Source organism: Hemitrygon akajei, chromosome 7 (assembly GCF_048418815.1).
Source record: "Hemitrygon akajei chromosome 7, sHemAka1.3, whole genome shotgun sequence".
Taxonomy (NCBI): domain Eukaryota; kingdom Metazoa; phylum Chordata; class Chondrichthyes; order Myliobatiformes; family Dasyatidae; genus Hemitrygon; species Hemitrygon akajei.
The window spans coordinates 171878399-171899571 of NC_133130.1; the positions used below are offsets into that span (position 1 = coordinate 171878399).

At 39.4% G+C, this 21173-nt stretch overlaps 1 protein-coding gene across 4 annotated transcripts in view; it reads right to left on the minus strand.

Moving 5' to 3' along the window:
* mapkap1 (MAPK associated protein 1) overlaps positions 1-21173 on the minus strand; it is a 271086-nt gene that overhangs the window by 112054 nt on the left and 137859 nt on the right. For all 4 annotated transcript variants that reach the window (XM_073052618.1, XM_073052617.1, XM_073052616.1 and 1 more), the window contains one exon: positions 18863-19039. In XM_073052618.1, the coding sequence (XP_072908719.1) occupies positions 18863-19039 (177 nt within the window). The remainder of the gene's footprint in view (positions 1-18862; positions 19040-21173) is intronic.

Here is a 21173-nt window from a genome sequence, read left to right on the forward strand (position 1 = left end):
GTGGTATAAAAAAAACAATGCAGCAACAACTCCTTTCAATGCACAGCAAATGCCTTGGTATAAAATGTGACACCTACATACAAAAGCTACAGATATTAATATTCATGCATGCTGAAATACAGATGGTTAAAATTTAGCTTTATTCATGAGTTTAAATTTACAAAGTATTTATGTATTATTTATTTATTGAGATACAGCACAGAATAAGCCTTCCTGCCCTTCAAGCCGTGCTACTCAGCAACCCCCGATTTAACCCTGGCCTAATATCCAGACAATTCACAATGGCCAATTAACCAATGAACTAGTACGTCTTTGGACAATGGGAGGAAACCCACACCCTCATGGCGAAGATGTACAAACTCCTCGACAGCAGGAGAGATGTTCCAACGTGAATCCCAACAAACTAAAATTCAGATGGCACTTAAGCACTTACAATACAAATTTACAGCACCAATTCTTCATAATGATTACAGCTCATATTTGTCAACCTAATGAAAAAGACAGGATCTGTAGAACATTTATTGTGACGTTAGATATAGCTAATGGCTAACTTTCCTCTCTAGTCTTTCAAAACAATTGCATCCCACTTATCAATCTCTTCTGGAGGTCAAATATTCTGCTTAAAACAATCAGGAGTTATAAACTACTCCATATCCTTTGCTTCAAGCTACATTTCAATCTTGCAGGAACGGATCTCTGTAAAGAATAAAAAGTGCTAAAACATAACTAGAAATTGTGAGGCCTCCATTAGTAGGGGTCAACCATGGATGTTGTGCCCTAGCTTTCTATACAGTCAGGGCAGTACGATTATGGAAAGCAAGCTGTGTCCATGAAGCAGGTTCCCCCTCTCCACACAGCTGATGAATCCAACAGAACGGCAGGGACCGATGCAGTCTGGCACCAGAGGCGTCACAGGAGTTGTCAATCAAAGTTGAACTCATTGTAGGACTGCCTTAGGGACTCCTTGGTTTACACCTCAAGTTTTTCCCAGGACTGGGTATAGCTGCAAGGAGGTCAGTTATTTTTGAGGAGGTTTGAGATCAGAGCTTCCCTTCTCCTCGATGAGCTGCCAACCAGGGCTGACAAGCTCCATCTGCCCGAAATTGCTAATAGTAATTTTCAAAATAAACACTTTTCATCTGGTGTACGTTAATGATATCTGATACCTGCAAATGAGTGTAAGGAGGTATTCCAAATACAGGGTTCAGTTGACAGCCATCTTCTCCAAGATTATGACATCATCTGCACCCATAATTTGATTACTTACGGATTGCAGTCATTGGTTTATGGATTATGACATCCTTAAATGCAAATACATCCTGCCAGCTGACTAACAACACTGGATGACAGGAACATTTTCAGATCAAGGCTTATGCTCCGAATATTTGTCATGATCCTATTATTCAAGGCTACTTGCATTAATACTTATAATACATGCACAGATGATCACAGGTTGGGTTGCAAATGATTACAGCTGAATGCAGAAGTTATTTCACCATGATTGAAGACCCATGTAGCTCCTACCATGTTCAAAATAACTGCTTATTCAAGTTGCAGAACCTTATAAATATATCCTTTTCTGAAAAATAGAACATGCAAGATTGTGAGCAGAGTCTATTGAAGCCCCAGTGTGTTCTTCACTATACTGGGTTCATGTTTGAAATGATCTCACTTGAGACATGTCACTATGGAGGGCAGAGAGGCCCACGCCAATAGTTGCTACTTCTGTGACACCAGAAAAAGATGTGAGATGTGAAAATAATGTGGTGCAGTTAATTTCAGTTTCCAAAAGAAATAAACAATTAAAATCAACTGAGGGAAAAGACTGGATTTTTAATATTTAAATTGCATTAAATGTAACAAACAACAATTTGAGGATAAATGCATTGGTCATGCTGGAACCAGCAACACCTCACTCAAAACAATGCGATGAATTTGGTCTTTTTGGTGGTTGTTGAGGAAAGAACATCAATAAATGTTCAAAGTAACTTCATTCTGAATAATGCCATTATATCTTTCACTTCCACTTAATCACTAAAGCAGAGAATTGGGCCCAGAATGAAAGAACACTCCAACAACGGGCATTTGCACAAATACAGAAACACTGATGTTCTGCCATTGAGGAGATTCCTAACTTGATACTCTGATTAAAATTCGGCAGAAGTGGTAGTAGTGAAGGTTAGCTATTAGTTAACCAAAATAACCGACCTCAAATAGAGATATTTCTGATTTGTGACTTCTATAATACTAAACAAATACCTTTATGAGTCGACTTCAACATTAAATTGGTTTTATTTTCATGGGCTTACAGTACTTAGTTTTAAATATGGGCAAGAACACTGGATAAAAGAGGCCAATATTAAAAATCAATCCTACAGAACACTGCTTTAGTAGCTGGTGCAGGCCCTTTCTGAGAAGCACCATTACACGGGTCTTCTTTCTAACACTGCATCAAGGCATTCATTACTATTATTGATCCCTGAATTTAATTCCCAGCTTCATTAACTCTACCTGCGTCTGATCTTTGAAACAGCCTGGACACACCAGGATGTCACATGCCAGAAAATGATGCTCGACTTAAGAACATCCAGGTCATAGGGCTAACGCAGATTTTTTAAAAAGTGCTCATTGTTTATGGACATTACTGACAAATAGTGTGGTGCAGGAATAAAGAATTACCTTCTGTATTTTTTCATTAGACTTTTCTTTTGTAACTGAATACATAAATCCATTGTGGCACAATGTTATATGTATCATCTTGTTACACCTGCAGACGGTTCATAAAAAGGCTGCCATGTCTCTGCAGTCAGAAATGATAAGTGAACCACCCGTGAATGTTAATGATAGTGATCATTCTGAGGTAACTGTGCTCTCCATCTTCCTCTACAGCTTCTGCAGCAGATAAAGGGTGGCAGGGTTTATTGGAGTAAAATGAAAATAACATACAAGGAAATTGCCACAAAATGCAACAGAAAAGTTATGATTATGTGCTATATGAAGGATACTGTGTTGTCACCATTAAAATTATAAAAATGTGAAGCTAACAACCTGTTCTAATTAACAGGAAGTTACAAATTTTAAATGGAGAATAGTGATTAACAATCAATTTAAGATAGGCACTTCGCTTTTTTTGAAATTGAAAAATCACAAAACTAATTTTTTTCAAAATTAAAACTTGTGTTGAAAGTAAGCTTTCTCACATCTCGGAACGCAATCTTTGACGCTGAATCATTCATCAACTGGGAGGTAGTCCTGAGTTGACTGAAATTCTTGCTCCCAATAAACTCTTCCACTGTGAATTTTGGGTCTTTGTTTGTTTGTTTGTTTGTTTATTGAGATTAGTGTGGATAGGCCCTTCTAGCCCTTCAAGTTGTGTTGCAAAGCATTTAGGGCAGTGACTTCCCCAAACTATTGGGTGCAATGTTCTTTAGATCAAGAATACCAACAGCATTAAATAAAATCAACATCTCCCCAGAACCTGCTTTCTATTAAGACCATTTTTTTAAAATTGTACAGTCGATTATACTCAAAGGTTAGGTGAATCAAGAAATCCAGTTTTCTGTAGAAACAAACATACCGAAGATCCTTTCATTGATTTCTGAAGCAAAATTAATGGCTTTAATGCAGGAATTTAAGAAATAAGAACAGTTGGATCAGAGACCTTTCAATTTGCTCCATCTTTAAAATCACAATGACCTGCTACCTCAGTGTCATTTCTCAGCACCACTTCAACCACCCTCATTTCCCCTTAGGTAATGAAATCCATTGATCTCTGGTTTGAATGAAAAGACTGACTCAGTCCTCTCAGTCTCAGGGTAAACAAACTCCAAGTTAAGAAATGTCTTCTCACCTCAAACTTCATGGCCGATCTTTTGTTCTGAAACTGGACCTTGTGATCTGACTCTCTTCACAGGGAAAAATCCTCCCTGCATCTAGTCTGACAAGCTCTTGAGATCTTCTGTTTGTTTTCATGACATTTTCTCAAATTTTTCTGAACTCGAACAAAGACAATTCCACCTCACTCAGTCTCTTGACACAACAAATGCACCACCCCTGGAACCTGGCTGGTGAATCACTGCTGTATATCATCTATGCCAGGTTAATCCTGTCTTTGGTTAAGGAGACCATAACTGCACATACTACTTCAGGTGTGATTTCACCACACAATTGCAATAAGAATTGCTTGCTTTCAAAGTAAAATCTTCATGTAATAAGGACAATATTTACTAAATGCCCTTTAAATTGCTAACGTAGCTGCATGTTGACTTTGCATTTAATACTTTGCTTTTCAGTTACATACACTGACGCAGATAACCTGAAAAGGTTTTCCACATAACATTCTATCTGCCAAGATCTTGATTGTCAGAGTATCAAAGATTATGGGGAGAAGGCAAGAGAATGGGGTTGAGGAAGATAATAAATCAGCCATGATTGAACTGTGGAGCAGAATTGATGGGTGGCACTGCAGCGTACTGGTTAGCACAATGCTTTACACTACAGGCGACCTAGTTTCAACTCCTACCACTACCTATAAGTTTGTACTGTACCCCTCTCACTGGGGGCTCGTACACAAACTTGGCTCGTTAGTTAGCTCTCCTAACAGGCACATGACTCGGTGGTGAGAAGGCCACCTTCCATGAGCAAAACACATCTAGGGTCAGTATGATCTGGGTTCAACCAAACAGGAAAGTTGGGATGTTCCTGAGAGGAACATGAATTGTAGAGAATGCTGTGTAAATACTGCCCTATGTACAGTTATCATTCGCCAGTAAAATAACAGAGCACACCCTGGCATAAAATTACAAAGGAAATATATTTCCCAATACTTCAACTTTAACAAACAACAAAATGAAAAAAGAAAAATAAAGGGGCCCATTACAGTTAAACCAGTCAAAATGTTCACATAAATATTGGAGCTTGCTTCTGAAATAGTTGGGTGCTGAATTCCCATCAACAACCACAGATAGAACTTCCCTCCTTTAACCGTTCGTTTCACAAAGCACTCTTTGCAATAGGGTCTCCACTTCCGATGGGTTCCTTCCAGCATCTTCCATTGTGCTCTCCTGCCAAAAAACCCCAAAATGGACTAACGCCTTCAGAAATCTGATCCCGCCCAGCTCTCTCAAAGCTTCTATCGCATCTCACTGGGCAGAAAGTTACAACGTTTACCAAGACAAACCCGACTGACTAATACAACATTCCTAAGTTGGTCAAAATGGCCCATCTTCAGCTGAAGCCAAAAACTTAAAAGGACACACTGCTTTTGCAGAAAACTGCTAAAATAAAAAAATCTCTCAGCATTGCAGTAGAAATCTTAACCGGGGTATTACTGTACGTTCTCCCCATGACCGTGTGGGTTTCCTCCAATTTCCTCCCACAGTCCAAAGATGTACCAGTTGGAATGTTGACTGGTCATTGTAAATTTCCCCATGGTTCGGGTAGGATTAAATTAAGGATTGCTGGGGCAATGTGGTTCAAAGGGCCAGAGAGCCTGTTCCGCACTATGTGTATTGCAGTAAATAAACAAAAAATGGGCAAAATGGCAATTCTGCTCATGTGTCTTCTGGTCTTACCTCACCACCCTCTCCCTTGAAATCTCTTCACATTCCCCAAACTCCCCACCCCCTGTACTCACAATCCAATTGCCAGCTAATTCTGAGAACATACAATTAATGTATAAAGCTACTTTTAAGTATTTATATTTATTGTGCGTTTTTAATTATATATATTTTCCTTCATTTTTTTTCATCATTTTTTTATGCTGCATCGGATCTGGGATAACAATTACTTTGGTCTCTTTACACTTGTGTACAGAAAATGACATTAAACAATCTTGAACCTTGATTTGTTCCCCCTCAAACCACTGGTATGGTTTAAAAAAATCTGGTTCACAATTCTCCACCCCATGCCTGCAGTACACCACCAGTTACCATCTACCAATCTGAGAAAAATTGTTTTATTTCTGTTCTTGGCTTTCTGCCAAATGACCAATTCCCAAACAAAGTCCACAGATAACCACCAATTTCAAATGCACAATTCTTCTTAATCAATCTCACAAGATCTGATCAAACACATTCCAAAGATCCAATACACCTCATCCATGGATTCCTTCTTACCTACTCTTTGTTACTGCCTCAAAGAACTTCAGTAGATTAATCTAACATAATTTTGGTTTTAAATTTAGCTGCCTCTTCTCTGTATAATTATTTTCTTAATATTCTTTGTTATAAATAATGCTGCATTTTCCCTACCATTGCTGACACAAGGGAGATGGGACCTCGCCATTTTTCTCCCCATCTTTAACAGAAAGGACATTTGTTATCCTCCAATCCACAAATTGTTTTAGAACCTATCAATCTCACCTGGCATCTCAATACCACCGCTTCAGTCCAGGAAGCACAGCAGCATCTCCATTTACTGAGGAGATTGAGGTGAGTGAGGCTCTCCACTCCACGCTCCCAATCTAACCACTGAGTGTCCTGGCTATCTGCATCACCATCTCGTACAGGAATTACAAGGAATCTGACTGCAAGACCCCACAAAGGGTCTTTCTTCCACCCATCCAAGATAGTTAAAGGAGTGCTGCATACGCAGGGCCCTTAGCTTTGTCAAGGATCACTACAATCAGGCAGGAGGTACCATAGCATCAGTACAAGGACTGTTCGGATGGGACCATATTTAAAGGGAACATGAAGGGGAGCTCAGAGTGTGGAACGAGCTGCCAGAAGTAGTGGACATGCATTCAGTATCAACCTTTAAGAGAAGTCTGGATGAGTACATGTTTGGAAGGGGTACAGAGGGCTATGGTGTAGGCGCAGGTCAATGAGACCACACAGAATAGCAACATGGCATGGACTAGATGGATCGAAGGGTTCTGTGACTCTATGATCAGTATCACTGCATTATACTGTGTACGCGTTCATACAGCAGCAACAGATTTAATATCTAATCTGCTGCTTGTGTTCTTTTATTTTCTCTCCCACCAATTTAGAACAGTCCCTGTTGTTTATAGGGAACCTGATTGCAAACAGCAAACTGGAAGAACATTTGTATTGCTCTATTCACACTGAAAGGAGTAACTGAAGTTCAATAAGGACCTGATTGAACAGGGCAAACACCTAGACTCTAGGTCCTAGAGGAACAGAAAATAAATAGAATAGAGTAAGGAACAGCATGAATACATTCAATACCAAATCAAATGTGGAAAGAGGCACTCACTGATTCTCTGCTCAGCTCCTGGACAACAACAATACGTATTGTATGTCAGGCAACTTACTATTGATTATAGCTCAGCATTCAACGTCATCCTCCCCTCAGTACTAATCAATAAGTTTCAAAACCTGGGCCTCTGTACCTCCCTCAGCAATTGGGTCCTCCACTTCCTCTTCAGGCTATCACAGTGAAAATTGGCAATAATAAATCCTACTCCATGACAATCAACACAGGTGCATCTCAAGAATTTGTACTTAGCCCACTACTCTATTTTCTGAACACTCATGACAGTATGCCTGGGCGAAGCTCAAACATCATCTATAAACTTAGCATTGATACCACTGCTGCTGGTGGAATCACAGATGGCACCGATGAGTTGTACAGGAACAAGACAGAGCAGCTGGTTGAGTGGCGTTTCAACAATAATCTTGCACTCAACGTCAACAAAACCGAGAATTGTGGACTTCAAGAAAGGGAAGTTGAGACCACAACAGTCCTCACTGAAGGGTCAGCAGTAAGTAAAGGTGAGCAGCTTCAAGTTCCTGGGCATCAACATCTCAGAGGATCTATCTTGGGCTCAACACATGGTGCAATCACAAAGAAGCCACACTAGTTGCTATACTTCATCAGGAGTTTGAAGAGATTTGCTATGTCATGAAAGACACCACAGATTTCTAAAGATGTACTAAGGAGAACATTCTAATAGGTTGCATCACTGCCTGGTATGGAAATGCCAATGCAAGGGATCATAAGAGGCTGCAAAGGTCTAGATAGTTCCATCACAGCTATCTTCAAGACTTAGCATAACCATGGAGGCCATCTTTAAAAAGCAGTGCCTCAAGAAAGCAGCATCCATCATTAAGGATCCTCATGATCAAGGCCATGAGGAGGTACAAGGGCATGAAGAGCCACACTCATTGTTTTAGGAACAGCTTCTTACTTGTCCATCAACAAATTAATAAACACTCCATGAACATGACCTTGCAATCCCCCTTTTTTTGCACAATTGAGTTTTAATGTATAATTTACTTTTTGTCTCCAAATGTACTGTTGCCACGTGCTAGCATTGGATAGGGTCCAGAGGTTCAGGAGAATAATTCCAGGAATGAAAGGGTTAACATATGACAAACATTTAATGACTCTGGGCCTGTACTTGCTGGAATTTACAAGAATGAGGGGAGATCTCATTGAAATCTATAGAGCACTGTAAAGCCTAGACAAAGCTTCATATAGCAGGGGAGTTTAGGACCGGGGGCACAGACTCAGAATAGAGGGACGTCAATTTAGAACAGTGATAAGGAAGAATTTTTTCAGTCAGAGGGCAGTGAATCTGTGGAATTCACTGCTATAGACAGCTGTGAAGGCCAAGTGATTGGGCATATTTAAAGTGGAGGTTGATAGGTTGCTGATTTGTCAGGGTGTTAAAAGTGACATGGTGGAGCACTCAGTGGCTGAATGCCTGATTCTGTTATGTTCTACGGTCTAGTCAAATTTCATGACATTTATCAGTGATAATATATCTGATTCTGGAAGGAGAAATGGAGCGAGAAAATAGAATGCATTGAGGGAAGGAAAGGTGTGTAACATTACAATAATAACAAAAACACCTTAAAAATCCAGTCCTGAAAGAATGGGGATCCTACATTCAGCAGTGGCTAACAAACACCACAGAAAATGGTCCTTTGATCTACCAAAGCTGCCAAACCATCAAGCACCATCTACACTCCTCCTGCACCTACCGCATATTATTGGCTAAAACAGTGATGCACAACGTTCTGTCTGCAGACCCCATGCTGCCCACAGGATGAGCTGCCTCAGTGAATGGTGAACTTCCGATGCCTTTGCTCCCCCCCACCCCCCGCACCAAACTGCAATTATTCTTGAAAGCTATTTGGTCCCCAAATCCATCTCCTGGTTGCCAAGGCTTTCTGGAGAACAGGGACTTCCTGCTGAAACATAAGCTGACTGGCAGCAATGCTTTCATAACTGGCCAAGCCACACGTCTGGATTATCGGTTGTAAGGTTAGGATAGAATTTGGGATTTCATAAATGATTCAAAATGTGCACTTCAACAATAAAATTAAACCTTGAAAGATTTTTTAAATAGTTTAATTAAAAATACACAAGCTCATTGTCATTCAATCATACACATGTACACAACTGAATGAAACAATGTTCCTCAAGGACCAAGGTACACATAACAGTGCATATCTCACATACAGCAATTATTTATTCATGCTGGTATTTATTGACCAACCCTTTGATCCACACCACCCATCAATCTCCGATTTAACCCTCACCTAATTATGGGATAATGGTACATCTTTGGACTGTGAGAGGAAGCCACAGCACCCAGGGGATGGGGAAAACCTACAAACTCCTTACAGGCAGCGGTAGGAATTGAACCCTGGTCACTGGTACTGTAAAGCATTAGCACACTGACATGTCACCCAAAATATTCACAGATAAAAAGTTCTGTAGAAGTACAAGTTGACATAAACTGCATGTACAACAGTATACTGCTACTGGCACTGTCAAAAAGAATGTGTACTCGATGGTAGCAAGGTGTGCAGAAGTCTCACAGCCTGGGGAAAGAAGCTGTCACCCAGCCTCATAGTCCTTGTTCTTATACTGCAGTACCTTCTGAAGGTCCAGGAGATTGTGGGACGGATGGGAAGTGTCCTTGACCATGTTGAGGGCTTGCAAACACAGCACATCTGGTATAGATGGGGGGGGGGGGGGGGGGGGGAGGAGGAGAGAGAAGAGGAGGGAAGAAAAGACCCTGATGATTCTCTCCAGTCCTTACAATCCACTGCAGCACCTTGCGGTCAGCTGCTTTGCAATGCCCATACCAGACAGTGATAAAACAGGTCCAGATACTCTCAATGGTGCTCTGGTGGAATATGGTTAAAATGGGGTGGGGAGCCTCCCTCGCCTCAGTCTCCTCAGAAAGTGCTTTCTTGACTGAAGAGATGGTGTTGAGAGATCAGGTGAGATCATTCTTGATGCGCATTCCAAGAAACCAATTAAATTAAATGAATGTTCAGTTATGCAACAATAAATAATCATTAGCTGAAATAGGCCCATCCTTTTCCAGGTTTATCATGCATCAGGTTTCATCACTGCAGATTCTGTGCCTAGATTTCCCAGTGCAGTTGTTAGGTGACAGCCCACTGCTAGGTTTCGGATCTGAACAAAAGCAATATGGACCTCACGGGTAAAACCCTTCAAACAACTGACCACATCTACAAGGAGTGCTGTCGCAGGAAAGCAGCATTCATCAAGGTACCCCACCATCCAGGTCATGCTCACTTCTCACTGCTGCCATCGGGAAGGTGTAAGAGGCTTAGATCCCACACCTCCAGGTTTAGGAACAGTTATTACCCCTCATCCATCAAGCTCTTGTGCTGGCTAGTGGTATAGTGGCATCAGCACTGGACTTTGGGGCAAAAATGGTCCCAATTTCAAAACTGGCCGGCTCCTTGCACACTTTCCATCTGTGCTGGGTTGAGTGTCAAGCTAGCAACTCAGCTTTGTAAAAAAAAAGTCAAATGCTATAGTAAAAATGCCACCTGATGAGCTACAAGGCACAAAAGGAATAGCAAGATCAAGCTCTGATCAAGATCAAGAGGGGTTCCCACAACCTATGGACTCACTTTCATGGACTCTTCATCTCATGTTCTTGATATTTAATGTTTATTTATTTGTTATATTTTCTTTTCTTTTTGTATTTGCAGTTTACTGTCTTTTAAACGGTCCATCTAGTTGTGTGCTATCTTCCATTGATTCTATTGATTGTATTTACTGTAAATGCCCACAAGAAAATGAACCTCAGGTAGCATATATGCATTTTGATAACCACTTTACTTTGAACTTTTTGTTAGTTCAGGATTCTCAAATTTGCATGCGTGATTCATGCTGTCAGTATAACAGTGTCCATAAAAAGGTACATTACTGCCTTAATAAATATCAAGTTATACCACGTTAGCCTTGCTACAAAGAGCAATAGCTCTCTATCAGTTTTATTCAGAAATAAGACTACTGCACAACCTTACTACCATCTCCAAACACTGGCAGCAATAACTAGCTTAAATGTTCCCCTCTTGCTCCTGTTCATTGCTCCCAGAGGAAGGTGCCTATATGTGACAGTCTGTCTCTCCCCCTCGCTTAATATTGCTGGAGGATGGTGCAGTCGTCATGGGTCTTGGGCAACGCTCAGTTGATGAAGTTTGTGGATTGGACTCTGTTACGTTGTGTTTCTGGTCGCTCCCTTTTTTTGCTATTTTGTGTGAACTGAATACTGCAAGGCTTTGGGTCTGCTCTGAGCTACTCCAGGGATCTGGATCTGAGGACACATTTTACTGTCTTGCTGCAATTGCATTGCTTCCTCAGCACTACCTACCCCTCCACCTCGATCTGCAAACTTTGCCACAAAATCATCAATTTTATTATCTAATCATTGACAAACAATGTGAAAAGTAGCGGTCCCAATATGGACACCTGAGGAACACCAACCAGAAAAGGCCCCTTTTATTTCCACTCACTGCCTCCTGCCTGTCAGCCATTTCCATGCCAGTACATTTCTTGTAACACCGTAGAATTTTATCTTAAATAGCTTCATGTGTGGCACCAGATCAAATGCCTTCTGAAAATCCAAGTAAATGACATCCACTGCCTGTCCTTTATCCATACAGCTTGTTCCTTCCTCAACAAACTCCAATAGGTTTGTCAGGTAAGATATCCCTTTACAGAAACCATGCTGACTTTGACTTATTTTATCATCAGTCGCTGAGTACCTTGAAACCTTGTCCTTAATAATGGACTCCAACACTTTCTCAACCATTGAGGTTAGGCTAACTGGCCTACAATTTTCTCTCTTTTGTCTTCCTCCATTCTTAGAGTGGAGTGACATTTGCAATTTTCCAGTCTTCTGGGTCCATGCCAGAATCAAGTGTTTCTTGAAAGATCATGACCAATGTATCAGTTATCTCTTCAGCAAGCTCTCTCAGGACTCTGGGATGAAGTCCATCTGGTCTAGACCTTTCAGTTTGCCAAGCACGTTTTCCTTTGTAATAGCAATGGCACTCCAAAATTTATCTTTTTAATTGTGATAAATATCACACAAACTAGTTATAATGGTCAAATTAAAATAGTAAATGACACACACAAAATGCTGGAGGAACCCAGCAGGTTAGGCAGCATCTGTGGAGGGAACCTATTATATTCCTCTCCTTCAGCCCATTGCTTCTTCCACCTATCACTTCCAAGCTTCTCACATCATTCCTTTTCATCCCCCTTCCCCCGAACTCACCTATTACCTGCCAGCTCGCGCTCCTCCCCTCCTTTATTTTTGTATTTCCGCTTTTGCTCCCTTCCTTTCCAGCCCTGATGGGTTTCGGCCCAAAATGTCGAATGCTCATTCCCTCCATAAATGGTGTATGACCTGCTGAGTTCCAGAGGTATCTTTTGTGTGTTGTGCAAGATTTCCAGAATCTGCAGAATCTCTTGTGTCAAACCAAAATATTTTTGTTTCCTCACAAGTGGTAGGATTATTTTTGGGATTATAAAATGGTCACTGGAACAAATTTGAACCTTGAATGAAAATGCTGTGGCCAATTCCAATTATATGTTCATATTATGTATGCATATCAAAAGGAACATTTTACATCTGGTATAAAGCATAAGCGAACAATCTATTTCTATCTAAAAAGTTATCCATTTATGTTTCAAGTCATCAGAATGTAATATAATCTGAGCAATTGCATACTACCTTCATTGGTATTTTAAACCAATTCTACTTGCACTTCCCGGGATAAGCTGGAAAACCAATAGCACCTCCAGCCAGCACTGCAGTCACTGTGGAAAATGTGGTTACAACAGACCTTTTAAATAGTAAGATGAAAGGAGAAAACAACCAGTTAAGACACATTTCATCAGGAAAATCTATACTTTATTCAATCCACTTCCCCTGCAAAATGGACTGGCTTTAAACAAAGCTCTCAATACACTAATGATGGCGTATAGGAGCCAAGTAACTGCCCTCAGCCTGTTCCTTAAAAGCACTGCTGCATTACTTTGCCAAAGTCCACAGAACTTGCCAAATTTGGTCATGCCTGCTTAGCTTGCTCGACTGATTGTGCCAGAAAAAAAATAAATAAGACACAGATGTATTTGAGCTCTTTGTGGTGCCAGTAAAAGACAGTTAATGGCTTTATCTCAACCCTCCCCTCCAGCTGGGCACAGGTGGAGGATAATGAGGGCTCTCTCCCTATTCAAACTCAATTATTTACCAGTCATGATAACCAACATCTTGCACAGACAACCACATTAAGCTCGGCATCAAACACGCACCAAGAACTATTTCCGCTGACAAGCGCTGAGCTTTGCTTACAAACTCAAGTGGGTAATAGTTTTCATTGGCACAGATTTAACTTTTGACATTTTCCCCAATGGCTTCTGCTGAAAGACTTCCTACTGAAATGGCCGTGCAGAAATAATCTGACTCGAATATTTAAGATTCATCACATAATCCTGCCTTTGCTCGTTGTATTGTGAGAGGGCCAGCTCAGTCACCTCATTTTTATTCGCAACTCCACCAATATGAAATTAAATGATGCCAACACATCTGGCAGTTTCAGAACACTGATAATGGATTCCATCGGGAGAAATGTATAATTGTGCTGTGTTTATTTAGAATTAGATGCCAAGGAGAATATCAGAAGGAAAACAAAGATATGAAAAGGCATTGAAACCTAGAATAAAAATTTCTAAGGAAGAATTATTTAAATAAAGAACAACGTATAACTACAGATTAACTAAGACCCAAATTACTGAAAGAACGTCTGTACATTCAACACATTAAAATTATGCTCGACAACCATTTTCCTTCAATCAGCACAAATAATACAATCTCAGCTCAAGTCTAACGTCCTAGTTCTCAGTGTTTTAACGAGTTGGCTGTGTTGCACCACTACAGAGTTTAACACAGATTGTAAATTTTAAAAATCTGTTTAGCCTTTTCAATCAAGTTTCAAAATAACTCACTGGTATTTGCTTGTGTAACTTGCATATGTGCTTATCATCACTTAATCTAAAAGACTAAGTAGAGATGATTTTAAGTTATTTAAAATTTTGTTATCAGTGTATTTAATGCTGTAAGGGTGCAACAGAAATCCAATCAGAATTGGACCATGACAGATATTGGGTACTACTTGAAAAACGATTGTTACCAGGATTATGACAAAATAAATAAATCATCTTTTTGATCTACATCAGTAGGAAAGTACATCGAAGACCAAATGCTCTCCTAACATTCAGATAGATGCTTGCAAGGATTGGAGCTTACATTCTCGTTTCCTTTCCCTTAAACAGAGATACACCATCCTGCTTCTCATATACTTCAAACAACAAGCAACCAACCTCAGCTTGCAAACAGAACTGAGCACTATTAAAATTACTTTTTACTCTTAAAGTCAGCTGAGTACATCCAGCAATATTCCTGTTTTGCCTTGATGCAATTCCTTCTCAAGAACTTGACAATCTTTTTTTTTTGCCCATTTCTACCCAAACCATCAGCAGTTTCCTTCAAGGACAAGTCGCTGATTGCAGTTTCACCAATGACCAGTCTAAACTTATTTTGCCCAGATGGTACTGAACTGGAGACGATGGGAATTTTGTTGTTAAGTTGCCTGGAACTTAATCCAAATGAGGTTTTTATTTTCTTTTACAGAAAACAATCGCATAAATAAAACAAAATAGGTCTCTATAACTGATGGATACACAGCATATGAACATGACTATCACCCATTATTTCAAAAACACATCCAAAAGACCAACATGATCATGATTACAGGGCAGAACAGGGCCATTTGCCCCACACAGTCCCTGCTAGCTCTGTGGCGTATCACACAATCAACCTCATTCTGCTTCTTTATCTGAGGCCCTATACAAATTTATCTACATTATATCTGTCCAATTTCCTTTTGGAATCTCCTATCATTTTGGCTTCCATCATTCTTAGAAACAAGTGCCAAGTCATTATCACCCATATCCACCTGCCCAAAACCTAAATGCTTTGTGTCTTTGTTCACGTACCATCAAGTTGAGGGAAGATGCTTCAAAAAAATATTATTGCACCTATCATCATCTCATGCACATCAATCCACTCTCTTCTCAAACTTGTTTCCTCCACAAGCCTCTCCACCTTCACCATGGAGCTCAAATTCCTCATTTCTGGAAATACCCCAATAAACCACCTCCCATCCCTTTCAACAACCTTCACATCCTTAGGTGTGCTGTACATAAATGGACTCTATAATCTGATTGCCTAACCAAAGCCTTTTCCGAATTCAGTACAGTTTCCCTACTTTTGCGCTCCATATCTGGATTTACGAAACCCCAGACTCTTCGTGTTTTGCTGAACAGTTTCCCAGTGTGTCCTTAAATCTTTAAAGATCTTTGCATACAAATCACCAGGTTTCTCTGCTCCAGTACATTTCTGTACTGTGCCGTTTAGCTTATATTCCCTCCCTCATAGCCTTTATGCCAAGAATGCATCACAAAAGCAAATTTTAAAATGGTATCCTCAGCAGTGGCCTTAGCATTGACCCTTATGAAACATTCTCTACCATCCATCAGTAGGCAAAATCACAGTTGGCTGTTTTTAGTGCTCAAGCCATTTTTAAAAAATCTGAACCGAACCTAATCCCACTATTTCAAGAATCTCAAAACTGTAAACTGGCCTGATGTAGTACTTTGTCAAATGGTTTCTTAAAATCCATCTAGATAATATCTACTGCATTTGTTTCAACCTCTTATTCATCAAAACAAAATCTAATCGGGTCAGTTAAACAGAATTTGACTTAGACAAACCCATCTTGTCTCTCTTCAAATAACTCAAAACTTTCCAGCACCGGTTCATTTTTCTCCAATTCTAAAGCTCGATAGAACACCAATACATGATGGTCAACCAGGAAGATTCTTGTAACCTGAAACAAGGTTCCCATTTCCATAAAGTTAAGATTATGACGTATCCTGCTATTACCCTCAACCCATCGCCCAGAGGAAAAAAAATCCCTGGATTTAAGTCACGCACATAAAATGCTGGATAAAGGTTCCTGATGAAGAGTTTCGACCTGAAGCATTAACTCTTTAGTTCTTTCCATAGATGCTGCCTGACCTGCTGAATTCTTCCAACATTTTGTGCTCTGGATTACTCTGGATTTCAGGCATCTACAGAAGATCTTGCATTTTGGATTTAAGCCATCCAGAATCAGGCAACTTACTCAACATAAAAGTAGCCACAGCCTTTTAGCCATACTTAAACCTTTCAATTTGCAACTTATCTTCTTCCAAACCAAACATTTATCAACTACACATTAAATATATCATCTTGCCCTCCACCAAGAATTTGCTGTCTTCTTTGCCCATCATGTACTTTTGGGCTCTCTTTGAACTTCAGAAGGAAGGGATTTGCATACAATTAAAAAGTGATGAAGTGGGAACATGTGAATTCTGTTCTGTTAAGTGGAAGTTAAGTTTTAGAAAAGTATAAGATAGATTCCTTATTTTTATTATTTATTTTGAGATACAGTGCAGTAACAGGCTCTTCCAGCCCAATGAACCCCCACCTCCTAATTACACCCATGCGACCGATTAGTCCACTAACCCATACGCCTTTAGAATGTGGGAGGAAACCGGAGCACCTAAACTCACAAACTCCTTACAGACAGACAGTGGTGGAATTGAACCTGGGTCGCTGGTGCTGCAGTTACTACTATGCTACTGTGATTTCAAATCTGTTCATGCTTTGAGGTGTTTGTACAGTAACATGAAAGCAATGTATGTACATAGATGCCATTTAGCGAGGTAACCTGACTTTGTTCAGCAAAGGCAGGGATTGATTGGTGGCAGGAAGGTGCACATATTCTACCTAGGGTTAAATGTCTATTTTTTCCATCATTTTTGACACTTGTTTTCAAATATAACCAAAAATATTTTCACATGCCCCTCACTTTGTTTTATGAGCCTCACTTCAAACTCTTCTTTATTTTGCAATCCACATATCAAATTAAACATGAAAAAGACTAGAAAAGTCCTATTCGTCATTCCAGAGTATTGCACTGACCATCTGAACAGCATTCTCCCAGCTTTCAGAAAAGTAAGACCCTTTAAAAAAAATTCCAGACAGTATCTCCAGCCAAAAAGGAAACCATGTCAGGTTTACTTATTCTAAATCTATGTTAAGTCCATATGTAAGATTTCTGACTGGGACAACAATCTGGCTTTAGAATAACAAACTATTGTAATACTCAAAAAATGTAAAGGGCAAGAACTTCAGCTGGCATGCAGCCAGATCAAATACTGGTGCACAGTGTAAGGCAGTACTGGCTCAAAGACAGACTTTTCTGATGCAGTATATACTTTCTCAAAAAAAAAGGAAAGATGATGAATAAAAAGGAGGCACCAGAAAATATTATGTTACATTAATTCCAAAGATATACATTGCCGATGAAATATATTGACCTGAAGACAACTGAATTTACACATAATTTGGCTCTAAACTTCTAAAAGGTATTTTCAAAAATTTTAACCGTGGACTGGAATAAACCTTGAAAGAATGTTATACATCAGTAAAAGTGCATGGACATTACCAAAGCATAAAGTAATTTTACCAACATTTTGCTCTAATTAAATTCAGATAGCTTTTGTTTTAGTTATATTTTCTAGATTTTGTACCCTAAAAATGCAAAATGTGAAAACTTGTTTTTAAAAAAATGCAGATAAACTTAAGCACAAGATATTCTGCATATGCTGAAATTTAAACAGCAACAAATAGATCCTTTACTCTCAAGGAAGTGATTAAAATATAGATGTACAAGTTGAGGGTTAATCACGCCACATATTTCAAGTTATCGAGCATGGTTATTGCTCTAGCAATCTCTATGTCAATGGTGCTGTGGTTTATCATCAACCCTGTATTTTTAATCAATGTACACCAAAGATCCTCTGCAGAATTAAAAGTGACATGAATGGTTTGGTAATTATACAAATACGTGACCAATAATACAGACAAAAATCAAATGCAGCAAATGTTGATCTTATGTTTGAGTTTGCAATCAGAGTCAAATTAGAAGGCTCATTTTGATTTCTTTAAGAAACCGTGATTGGAGATATTTGTCTAGTTGTCTACTGATCATTAAATAAACTGCAGAGGCCCTGAAGAGAATTCTCCAATACGTCAGCAACCAACAGGAGTAGTACTAACTAAACACTGAAGAGGAAATATGCGTAATTATAACTTTTAACAAAATAAAACATCCATCAGGATGAAATTACTTGAAGCAGCCCCAGGATAAACTCTTTTTTTTCAAAAAAGGGATATTTAATTGCTCTTTTTATTTTTGGGGAGCTAGGGAAGTTTGCACATGGCCCTGTAAAGCAGAATACGGACACTCTATTGAACTATGTATTTCATATCTGCTAGAATATCATTCAACTACTCAGCAATACAAGTTCAGAATTATGACATTTTATCAAACCTACTGAAGTGCATTGTTTTCTGCAACATTCACAAAGAACAAAATACTGGGTCAAAATGCAAGTAGTGTCACGAATAAAATAAAAAGAATAAGTTTTTTAACAAACTTACATCCGAACAAAGAGAGACTGTTTTGCTGCCAGCCCAGGCGGTGAGTACTTCTCAACCAGAGCCAATGTGCTGAAGCCGAACTTGTGAATTGGCTCATTGGAATCCAATGGTGGAAAATCGCCATCAATTTCTCCATCGTCCTCTGCAATGTGAAGGCAGTAGACATCCACATTTTCGCTGTAATGAAGAAACGGCAAGTATAAGTCCAATCTGCAATGGTCAACTGATTGCAGTGGTCTAGGTCTGACAACAAAATCTCCTGCAGATCAACACAAGCCCGATTGGGTCAGAGAATACATGGCGGGGGAGAGCAAAACGAAAACCTTTGTTTCAAACAAGAATTTTCTTCAGGAAAAGGATAACCACCAGTACATCTAACAGAGTAAGAGCTTACATTTTAACACATTAGCTTCCTGCTCATGTTTGTAAGCAGAAGAGAGACTTTGGCAGAAAACGAGAGAAAACCACCATGCCACTGGTACTTTTGCCAACATATCCCTTGGCGTCATTCGTATTCTTGTCTTTGTAAACGGTATCATGGTTCACAGATTTGAAAAGTAGGAATGCGCAGTTGCTGTTAAACATCAAAAAAGCAATGCTCACCAGAGAACACTTTTTAAAACCTAATCTACTTAACCATGGACAAAATGCTTCCAGAACAGCCCAGTCCAATATTTAATGGTAAGTGAGAATCTTATTTTAGAGATGATTAAACATTTACATTCTTTTGGCACTCAAGTGCAGCAGGCAACCACAACATGTGAATCTTACAGAAACATGCTGACAGATGAGAGACAGTACAGCCAGGAAGACAGCTGAAGAAAGCTGGGGCTGGTGGAACAAAGAGACAGAAGCTGTTGCTGAATGGGGAAACTTTCAGTTAAGGCAGAGGGAATACAATTACTATAACAATTAGCTTCTTACTTGCTCTGCACAAAGAAACATACAACGTAAAACACAGCATCTGAAATTAGAATATACAGTATTGCACAAAAGTCTTCCAAACAATTGGTTTACTGATCATTACAGAATGTCTTTTTGGTGCTTCCAGCTCCCTCCCCTCTCCCTTCCCCTTTTCCCAACCATGATTCCCCTCTCCCTGACCCTTCCCAATCTTAGTCCACAATAGACACCCATCTCAGAATCAGGTTTATCATCACCCATAAATGTCATGAAATTTGTTTGTTTTTTTGCAGCAATATATAAAATTACAACAGTACTATGCAAAAGCCTTATATATTCATATCTATAAATCAGGTGCCAAAGACTTTAGCACAATACTGTATATTATCTTCTATCAGGAACACACAAAATTAAATGCTGCAGATGTAAGCAGAACACCAACATAAATTCAGTGGCTGCTTTATTATATACATTTGTACACTTGGTCAATAATGCAAGTATCTAATCAGCCAATCGTATGGCAGCAACTCAAGGCATTAAAGCATGCAGACACTGTCAGGAGGTTCAGTTGTTGTTCAGACCAAACATCAAAATGGGGAAGAAAAGTGACTTTAACATGATTGTTGGTGGTAGACCAGGTAGATTGAGCATCTCAGAAGCTGCTGATCTCCTGAGATTTTCAGAGACAACAATCTCCAGAGAATAGTGCAAAAAACAAAAGGTCTTTGGGCTAAGACCTTTCTTCAGGACTGCCTGTATATTCTCTGGACGCACTTAATGCTTCTAGAGAAGGGCTCTCCAACAGATTTTTATGCCATGGAACCCTACCATTAACCGAGGGGTTCATAGACCACGGGTTGGGAACCCGCTTCTAGAGTGTGTTACTACATTTTGTTTTATATGACCTATAAACACTGTCATATTCTTTCTCAATCCTTCCAACCTCAGATCAGTGCCCAAGAAACAAATTTTAAAATGCAGGCATTTGATTGAAGAATATCTTATCCGTTTCAATGGGTCAACCAGATAATGAGCAAAAGGTTTGTGCTTAGTTACTGGATGAGACCAAAACAATTAGCAAACATCGAAGTACTCAAACACACTTCCTCTCCATGATACCCATAAAAGCAGTATTTCACCTTCACAGAATTTGTTCCATGTACCTAATCTAGCTTTATGTGAATGAATTATTGACAAATCTATACTTGACATAATTGCTAATTTTCTACATCTTTATTGCAATTTTTAAATTAGCTCCAAAACAAATTAAAACTTGAATACTTTTGCAAGAATAAAATTATTTATCCAATTTATTTTATCCATTTAGAAACAGCACAAACAAAATTACTTTTTGGATAACCATCAATCTTCACCAATACCCTTGAGACCAAGAATAAATATATCCAAG